Genomic DNA, 10,018 nt, shown 5'->3' with positions numbered 1-10,018 from the left:
GCGCACTTTGAGCTACTTGCACCTTTTTTCCAAAGTGGTTTCATATTGCAAATGTCAAACTGAATTTAAATGTGCATCGTGTAAAAAAAAAGAAAGAAAAAAAGCGATTTTCAGGATAAAGCTTGATAGAAATGTTCGTCAAATCCAGCAAAATGTTACTATACCTGAATAAACAGACCAAACTAAATGTTTTTTGTTTTTTATTTGGTTATAAAAATTTCATTATAAAATACAGGTGTTTCATGTTGAATATAGAATCAAGTATGTGCTCTACAACAAAGTGACATTCTTTACAAATAGAAATACACAGAAAAGCATGTACTGTGTGTGGTGGAACAACTGCTCGCACTGTGCCACTTTCTCTATTCAACAGACAGTGTTTTTATGCTACAGCAGCCAATGCATTGATTAGATTACTGAATAAAATATATTTACTTGACATTCTGTACACTGAGGCCGGTGGAATCATGTGAAACAGTCCATACTGGCCTTGGCTCTCTCCAGCTCGTGCAGGAAGTTGTAAAATTGAGGAAGTGTCAGCTCTGAGGAGACAAAACAGGAAAAAGGGTTCAAATACATACTTTGTATAACACTGTCTGCTTTTATTCCTCTACTGTCCACTGTTCCCTCTAAGCTGCAATTGCACACATTCAGTTGCAAAAATAGTTTTAAGTTTGTTTTAAAATAAACCCAAAGGAAATCCTCTGAATTAAAGAGAAAAAAAAACACTATTGGGAACCACCTGACCCCCGCGAAGGGTCACACTGGTGTGGCCACTGGTGTGAGTGCATGTTGCTCACGGTGGTCCAAGGCACTGCTCAGGGAGTTTGTGTGTTTGTTTTATCCACTCGTCCCATTTTCACACACTACTCTCCAAAAACATGTAAAAGCAGTAATTTTTTACTCCATTTGCTCCTATTAACTCTTGGAGCCAAGTTGTGTGTGCAACAATGATTGGACAGATATCGATTTCTCCTCATTGCATTTTGAGCTAATGGTAAAGAAATCGATCTTTATGGCATTTTTATCACTTTTGTGTTTTTGTAGTGGATAGGCCCAGTAAGTAACCATAAAACTTGAGTCAAAACATCTGCATTTTGTCACTTAATTAATTCAAGGGCAGATCCTACCATAGATTTGAGTCCTGTCAAACTCAACATTAAAAGCGGAGCATAACAGGTCATACTGTAGTATGTTCCTGCGTCACAAGATTTTATCAAAATAATAAAAACCAAGTCAGGTCTGAAAACATCGTCCTTTGTACCTGTGTGAGCCACATTTTGACTTCTAGAACAGTTCACTGTATCGACTCACCCATATAAACATTTTCTGTGGCGTTCCCTTTTCGAATCACCAACTTCAGTTGCAGAAAGATGTTTCCAACTTTGTGCATTTCACTGGTGCCGACCGTCACTGAGAGAGAGAAGTGCCGGGTTAACAAAGCATCACGACACCTGACTTATACTCACAACTTCAGATGTCAAAATAACTGAAATAGCAATATATCTGAACTGTCAAGTCCCGGATAAAGTGGAAGAAAATGGATGGATGGATGGATATCTGAACTGCATTGAAATTGCACTCATAATGTGACAATAACCTATTATAACCTTCAAATAGATAAATATGAATAAGAGCAAACGCATTTGAGAATGATGCAACTGATGAGTTGGGGCTGCACAACATATCGCGATATTAGGTGATGCAATATCCGTATCGCAAGAAGCCACAACATATCGCAACATCACATCTTCATCTGAGATTGACTTTTTTTTTTGAAAACTCAACCAAAAACAATGCATTGAACTTATAATTGTAAACATTTCCTAATTAGGTTCAATTTGACCCTTGTTTTGGTCCTGACGTCGTGTTTTTTTAAAGTCTTGCTTTAACACAATTTGTAAAAAATACGTTGAAATGGTTTAGTAAAGTATCACAATAATATCGTTTTCACAATATTGCACAGCCGTATCACATATCGCAAATTATTTCAATATCGTTCAGCCCTAAGTTGAAATCTCAATCCCTCGACATTTATCGTCATCAATTATGACGAAAAGAATGTTAATCTACTAAAATCATACCAAACAATTCGTCACCGGTGACCGGTTTCAATTAGCAAAGTGCAAAGACTACAATGAATTAGACCAGTGGTTCTCAAACTGTGGTCCATATACCACCGGTGATACTGCACCCCTTCAGATGGAACTCAGGGTCATCTGCACTTTTAAAGTTCATTCATTTAATTAGAGATCATTTCGTTGATGCTTCAGTGATGTTTTTATGTATTTTCTATTTTATACCCAGTTTAGACACATTTATGTCCATTTTAGACCCACTTTAGTTCTGATGTGATCTTGTTCTAGGCCTGGTGGCACTTGGAAGGTGAAATATTTCATAAGGAGATACACGATGTGAAAAGTTTGAGAACCACTGATTTAAACAGCACAATATACAGTATATAATTTAATAAAATATCAGCTCATATTTAGTTTTTCCCCTCAAATGTAAATGCTCTTCCATTAAAATGATGCAGATGAATCTCAGCTCCGATATATTTAAGTAAAATTACAATAAGATATTTTTGTTCTGGCCTTTAATGGAGAATCCTCTGATAATAGAGATCATAAACCACAATCAGAAAAGGACATTTAAAAGAATGTCAAATCTTTCCAACAAAACTGTCTAAATGATGTGATTAAACTAAAGAAGACCATCGTCTCCTCCCGCATTGCAAATATCCAATTTGAATTTAGCCTGAATGAACCTCTCTGTGGCCTCGCATGCAGACACGACAGTTTGCATCTCAATGAGAGTTTGGGACCTCCCTGTTTACTCTCTCCACTGACCAAAGCTCTATGTTAACAGTGTAAACACGATGAGCGGCTGGACATTAGCGAGACCATGCTAATGACCCCCCTCTGGTTTTGTTAGCAAGTCTATGAACGCGGGTCATTAACTGTGGGAAACAATACAGGGAGTTAGTTAGGCATCAATCTGCAGGAGACTCCCGACTCTTTTTCAGTGACGATAAGCGAAGATGGACTGACTTGAAGAGCGTCTGTGGTTGCCCCGTTCTGTTTCACTAAAAAGGCACAGAGGAATTGTTCAAAAAATTGGACCCTTTTCAAATCGCGATTCATTTTTACTGTGAGAATTGTCAACGTTGATTTAGTCACAGATACGACAAAAACAGCATTTTACTTGATTATTTGACGATGTGTATGGGCTAAAAGTTACAATCTTTTTAATTGTTTTGTAGCTAGTAACAGTATTATTTTTGTAGAGAACTAAAAAGTCAAATTTGGCCATGTGTTTTGTTAATGCCTAATAATGCGCACACTCTAAGAACAGCAGGGGGCGCTGTGCAGATGTACTTTTACTCACGACAAGGAAGAAGTGATGTGTTGCTGCACAGAGGGGCACTCTGAAGCCCCACTTATTTAAACAGATTTGTACTTTGAATACTTACGTTTTTGTTTTTACAGCTAATATTTCAGTACTTTCACTTACAATGCACATGACACATTAGCCACATTTTCTGCTAAAACATAGTTAAGACAATTAAACATTTGACCCAGCTTTCTTTAGTTTGGCCATTTTTGAGATGTTTATAGTTTCACTTCCTGATGAGACACAGGAAGTGACATAGATAGAGGCAAACAATTTTAAACTGTTGCCGTGCCAACCATGTTAAGTCAATGGGAAAAGAGTCAAACTGCTGGAACTTTACCTTTATCTATGTCACTTCCTGTCAGTAGATAAAAAATAACATTACTTCCCCACATTTCTTCATTCAAATTGCTGCTTCACTGAAATAAAATGATAGTTATTATTTCCAACTGATGTTATCCATCTAAATAAGTCATATTTTCAAAAGCATTAAAACCTGTCATATGCACTTTAAGCACCGATTTGACTGAGCAACTTTTTATTACTTTTACACAAGCAATGAAATCAGTTACTTTAGCCGTGTGCGTTGGGTTTCCAGAACCAACCGTTGAAACTGGACTTAAAAAACATTAATGTGTGTTTGTTTTTTTTTACCTCCAAACTTCCACTCCATGTCCACGAGCTGGTTGACCATCAGAGTCTGTCGCACAGCGAGTCTGGACAGCGCCGCCGAGTGCTCCCCCCACTGTGGAGCACAAGACAGTATTATGCATTTTGATCATTTCAAAAGGTCTCTGTACCCTTTTTTTCCCCATTTTCAAGACATGGACGAAGGAGCAAGTTATGTTTACCTAATTTTGTTCGAAATAGTCAGTTTTTGCAGCTGATCAAAAGTTTAAGACCACATGCCTTAAAGGAATAGGCCACCGTTTTTACATACTGAGATATGTTCTTACCTCACTTTAGCCGAGTTAATATATCCCCGTCTGGTCTTTGTCCGTGCGCTCTGTCACGCAAACGGAGCACATACGCAGCCTCTCCCACATGTCATATAGCTCCAAAAAAGCTCACGATAGAAGAGCGAAGAGGAGCACAACGTCCGCGCAGTAACTCCTAAAGACTTCCCCGCTCACTTCCGTCAATAGCCTTTAGGAGTTACTGCGCGGACGTTGTGCTCCTGTATCATTACGCCTCACAATATAGTCCCCCTTTTTATCTGCTTATAAAATCCACATGTTACATTTCTGTGTAAATATACTTTGCATGAAAACACTTCACGTAACTTTATTTAAATAGGGAACACGTGGAAGAGCTTGGTAGCTTCTATCGTGAGCTTTTTTGGAGCTATGTGACATGTGGGAGAGGCTGCGTATGTGCTCCGTTTGCGTGACAGAGCGCACGGACAAAGACCAGACGGGGATATATTAACACGACTAAAGTGAGGTAAGAACATATCTCAGTATGTAAAAACGGTGGCCTATTCCTTTAAAAAGACCAAATCTGGGCAAAAATGTGTCAGTGTCATTTTCTGTCAGGCGTTCACACTGTCATCATGTCCTGATGGCAAAGACAAAAAAAGAATTCTCGTGGTGATCGAGCTGCAGCGCGCCATTGCTGCAGAGGTGGGACTCAGTAAAGCAGTCATTTTGAATTTCTTAAAAGATCCTAAAGGTTATAGAACAAACAAGTCGAGATGAAGACCCAAAAAAAACAATGTCACCAGCACCGAGCCGGAGGATCCGCTGGACGATCCTCGACCCAAATGAAGGCCGTTACTGGAGCCGACTGCAGCCCAATAACCATCATCAGCGACTTTAGCTTCAAAGACAAAAAACGTCTCCTTGAGCCTAGAACTGCCTGTTTGGACTTTGATGGACCTTGATGATCCTGATGGTTTCCAACGTTACTGACATCACAAGCAGATCCACCAGAGATGCTTTCTACGCGCCGCAGGGAGGGGGTGCCATAACCGCTTCAGTGGAACAATGGAGCGCTTCAGGTGGTGCAGGGCAAAGGTCACGTGCTCTGTGCAGATGTTGCAGAGAGCATCCCTCATGATCGGGCTGCAGTCGTCTCCCGTATGTATGTGGAAGGCATGTGGTCCTAAACCTTTGATCAGCTGCAGAAACACACTCTTAGTTTAATTATTTTATTTCTTCTCCCATATTGAAGTTCTACTTAGAACCTTGATAAGATCCAACCATGCAAAATGCGTATTTACGCCATTTTTCAAAAGTCTTAAACCTTTGATCGGGACTGTATGACAGTAAAAGTACCTGTTGTGAAAACTGAGCCGCTTTGTCTTCATTTAGTCCTGCACAAAAACACAGGCGTGGCCAGGTTAACATTACCCAGACACAGCTTAGCTTAACCCCTGTCTAAAGGTTGACCATTTATAACATGACTTCACCTAAAGTCAGCAGGTCCTCTTTGATCTGTTCGGCTGATAGATGTCTCTTCATCGCTCCTGAGGGTAAACACAGGACAGACAAAACTACAGTCATTTCTACACCAAAACTTCAGGATGTTTGATTCAACAATACAGAGAAAAGGTCTGGTACATGAAGCCAAAATGACTATTACTAACAAATACGTATGTGTACAGCACCTTGGTTGACTGCTCTGCTGTGTGAATACAAATGAATGTATTTGGACTAGAGGTGGGTGGTATTGAATTAAATGAATATCTCAACAGTTTTGAGGGCTTTAATCTAGAAATATCTCTTCAAAGAGTAAAAAACGTACACACAAATGTCTTAATTTAGGTGAATGTTCAGCTCAAAAAGGAAATTTCCCTCATAATCAGACTAGACTAGACTAGAAATGTATCCATATTTGATTTATTTGACCTTTATTAAACCTTTATTAAACCGGAATACCCAATATTCCCACTGAGATGTGAATATTGGGTAGTGGGTAGTGGAGTACAAGCGGCAAAAGAGGTCTGAGGCACTCTGATAAGGATAAAAGTGCTTTATTTCGCAAATATTTTTATTCTTTCACTTTGACTGAACCACAAGCAGGTCGTGTCATGATCGGAAGGTCGGGGGTTCGAAACCCAGCTCCTGAAGGCGCCCACTGTCATTGTGTCCTTGGGCAAGACACTTCACCCGCCTTGCCTCCAGTGTCCGCATACATTAGTGTATGAATGAGAGAGTGAATGGGTGACTGGTTCCTTACTGTAAAGCGCTTTGGGCCTAATGAAGGTAGAAAAGCGCTATATAATATGAGAACATTTACTACTACAACGCACTACCTTTGTTCAAATTCCCTGCTGGCAACTTTCCTTTCCTGCTTGTGTGTACGTTGCTCGAGCCACACAATTTACCTTCACACAAGAGTCATTAAATGTATGTATATGGTTACCTTGTGGCACCAGTAACACACTCTTCATGAGGTTCTTGAGCGGTCCAGCGCTCATACCATGCTCCCCTGCAAACTCCCCGAGCTGCTGCATAAACCGCTCTGTCTGTAAACACAGAGCACAATCACAAACATGCGGTGGCTTCAGAAGTATTCACTCCCCGTCAGCCACAGGCAAAATCCAGCCACGTTTGTGTTTTTACCAGTTTTTGACTGGAACAAGGAACCTGAGAAAGCACCAGCCCAAAAGCAAGTATTCCGTTATATTATTATATCTATTTTTCAGTCAAAGTACAACATTTCTTGACTTGTAACTTGAATCTCTTTCCTGACAGGTTGGATACCCGGCCGGACAGGGCCTTTCTGTGTGGAGTTTGCATGTTCTCCCCGTGTGTGAGTAGGCTTCCTCTACCACTAAAAACATGTACAATAAGCCAGGACTAGTCCATAGGTATTACACATAATTACAGAGCACATTACATTGCACTAAATGTAGCAGGTACGATGTATCAAGGGTAGGGTCAAATAAAGTGTTACCGGTTTTTGTCCTATTACTTAAAGCTGGGGATTTTATTTCTTGTGCCATGACACCAATTTTGTAAACGCAGCGATTTGTAGCAGAAGACAGATTGTAAGCACTGTTCATATTATTAATTTCAAACACATGGAAAAACAAAGAGAAAGAGCAGAGCAGCTTCAGATGGAAAAATCGAAACAGCTGAGATTTTAAAGTTTCTAAGAGTTTTTAAATAGTTACAATCGGTCCAAGGACGGCAGAGAAACATCCTGTTAAAGTCTTCAATCCGAGAACCAGGCTATTTAAAAGCACAAGCGATAACGAGTGAATGCGATCTAAAACACGCAGTGTTTCAAAACATGTCAATGTTGTCCTTGAAAATTAACTTGAAACGGAGATATTTAGGTATTTGCCTCTTCCAATAACGTTAGTGTCCGTCCAGAGAGGAGAGAGGAGGAGAGGAGTTAATCTGATAGGAAAGAGTTGCATAAAACACTAATTATCTCAGGTTATATTAGGAACCGAGGCACGTAGACTTAAACTGTTTTCACCTACGGAGAGCTTAGAGTTTCGTCTTTCAAACGAGCCATAGCATGTGTCCGTACCTAAAACATAGAATATGCTGTGGTGCTACAAATATCATGAAAAATGATCTGGATTGTTGGCACTCAACAGCTAAATCCCAAAAATGGTGTGGCCCTCAATGTGTTAAGAGTCTAGATCAGCACAATGAACTTCAATTGCAAATATTGGATCCTCCACTCCACCGTAGCACCACAAAGCAGGACACGTGCCTGAAATTAAATGCTTGAAAGATATTTGGTATTTTCCATGATTTGTGCATTTTTATTTGACAATAAATAATAAAATAAAATAGGACATGTCGCCAAATTATTGTTGATACACAATTGATATCGCAAGATACATGTGATGTATCGCAAAATGACTGAGATTTACATGTATTGTCACACAGCCTAAAGCGAAAGGCACTATAACTTAAAAAAAACAACAAAAAAACAAAAAAACAATTGCTTTAGCCTGACTGTAAAGCTGCGTTGAAATGGCAAATATTATTGAAGAAATAATCTAATAATATTGTACAATACTATTGCGGTTTTCCTCATATTGTGCAGCTCTAACACACATTACACAGAGTAACAGAGGCAGTCGGAGAGGAGCATGAATTCATTTGCACACGGACACAAAGAGGACGGCCGCGCTTAGCCTCGCTTCACTTCTCAAGGCTAATCACCAAACTCCCGCACAAAATACTCGCCTCCTTCGGCTCCAGCAGAAACTGGAACAGAACCTCCATCAGGTGCAGGAATTGCTGCAAGAGAGAAAAACAAATCAAAACAATTATTTACCAATACTACTAAACGTAAAATGTCAGAAACTCAAGATACCAAATACAGTTATATCCATCTGTGAGGTTTTGAGGTTGGGAATCACTGCTCTAGGTCTCGGTACAACAAGAGGATTGATCAAAACTCCTCAAAATGGATCCATAGCCTTCATCATTTTGTAAAATCCACATAAATCAATAGGCATCGAAAAGCTCCTGGATATGGGATTGTTTTTGGACACCATCATCAAAACAATGTCTTTTTGATATACATCCAGCTCCGTCTGAGTGACAAAACCTCTTTTCTCCAGTTCAGCTTAACCCAAATCTAAAAGCTTCACGACTGGAGCTTACAGCCTATAGGCCAGTGCAACACCTCGTAAACAAAACTGATCTCCTCGCATTGTTGTTGTGCTATCTCTTTTTTAACGTGTATGTCATTGCTATTCCTGCCTCTTTTTCATTGCTTTTTTATCAAGTTTTTGTTGCGTTTTCGTCACATTTCCGTTGCTTTTTTTCCCCCAAGAAGCTTTTAGATTTGGATAAAGCAGAACTGGAGAAAATATGCTCGGTTCAGGTGAGGGTTAAGTGGTGCACACTATTATAATTAGTTGGATAAATACTTTTGTGCTTTCTGACTCTGCTTACTAGTAGAAAGTGACATTATTCTAGAATAGAATGATGCTCCTGAGAGAGAACATTTCACTCTAACCACTGTCTTGTAGCTTTAATGTAGTGTACAAATGTAACTACATGGAGGGCGACATGAGAGACACAAAGCAAGCAGTAAACTGTCCTGTCAGCCACACATCTCAGTCACATGATTTCTCCCACTGTTTTTCGAGCATCATTTCTTCCCTTTTTCAAACACAGCATAATAAATCCTTGTGTTATAGTTAAGCTTAACACCGATCCCCTCCATCTAACTATGCCATGTCGCAAATATCAACCAATATAATACAGTGAAGCACAATTCTAGCTCGTAATAAACACTTTGCCCTCTTCCCCCTCGTGTTTACCTGCTCGTTCAGTTTGTTGAGGTTCGTAAAGTCGCTGCTGACGGAGTCCGGTAAGACATCTTTCGTGAAGTGGAGCTGCATGGTTTGATTTCAAAGTTTAAAGCGCGACATTCATGGAAAATAAACACAAGCTGGTTTCTGCTGCAGCCTGCTTCCTGGTCCCATGTGCGCATGCGCAGTCCGGTCACGCTGTCATCACGTTCTGCAGTTTGCGCCAAAGGTTGTTTACTGAGGTTACTAGTTTTATCGTTTTACCCATTCATTGTTTCTTTCTTGTCTTTTTCTTTCGGTATACTGTTTTAAATAATTCATGCCATGCGCTGTATCAATCGAAGAAACTATAGTTTAGAAGAAGTCTTTTGGTAAAAAAATAAATAAAAT

General features: G+C 39.7%; 1 protein-coding gene across 1 annotated transcript; it reads right to left on the bottom strand.

Annotated features, from left to right (window-relative positions):
* Window positions 1-218: 218 nt before the first annotated feature.
* commd7 (COMM domain containing 7) lies at window positions 219-9,802 on the bottom strand. Its single transcript, XM_079558110.1, has 8 exons — window positions 9,638-9,802; window positions 8,546-8,603; window positions 6,760-6,858; window positions 5,804-5,860; window positions 5,670-5,707; window positions 4,048-4,138; window positions 1,315-1,413; window positions 219-542 (listed from the first exon to the last, which is right to left on the bottom strand). The coding sequence occupies exons 1-8, from the start codon at window positions 9,716-9,718 to the stop codon at window positions 466-468; spliced, it is 600 nt and encodes a 199-aa protein (XP_079414236.1). The 5' UTR covers window positions 9,719-9,802; the 3' UTR covers window positions 219-465.
* Window positions 9,803-10,018: the final 216 nt, after the last annotated feature.

Source organism: Gobius niger (assembly GCF_951799975.1).
Source record: "Gobius niger genome assembly, chromosome: 6".
In the NCBI taxonomy this organism is placed as follows: Eukaryota; Metazoa; Chordata; class Actinopteri; order Gobiiformes; family Gobiidae; genus Gobius; species Gobius niger.
Note: the sequence above shows the minus strand (reverse complement) of the source record. Positions and strands in the feature narration are given on the sequence as shown.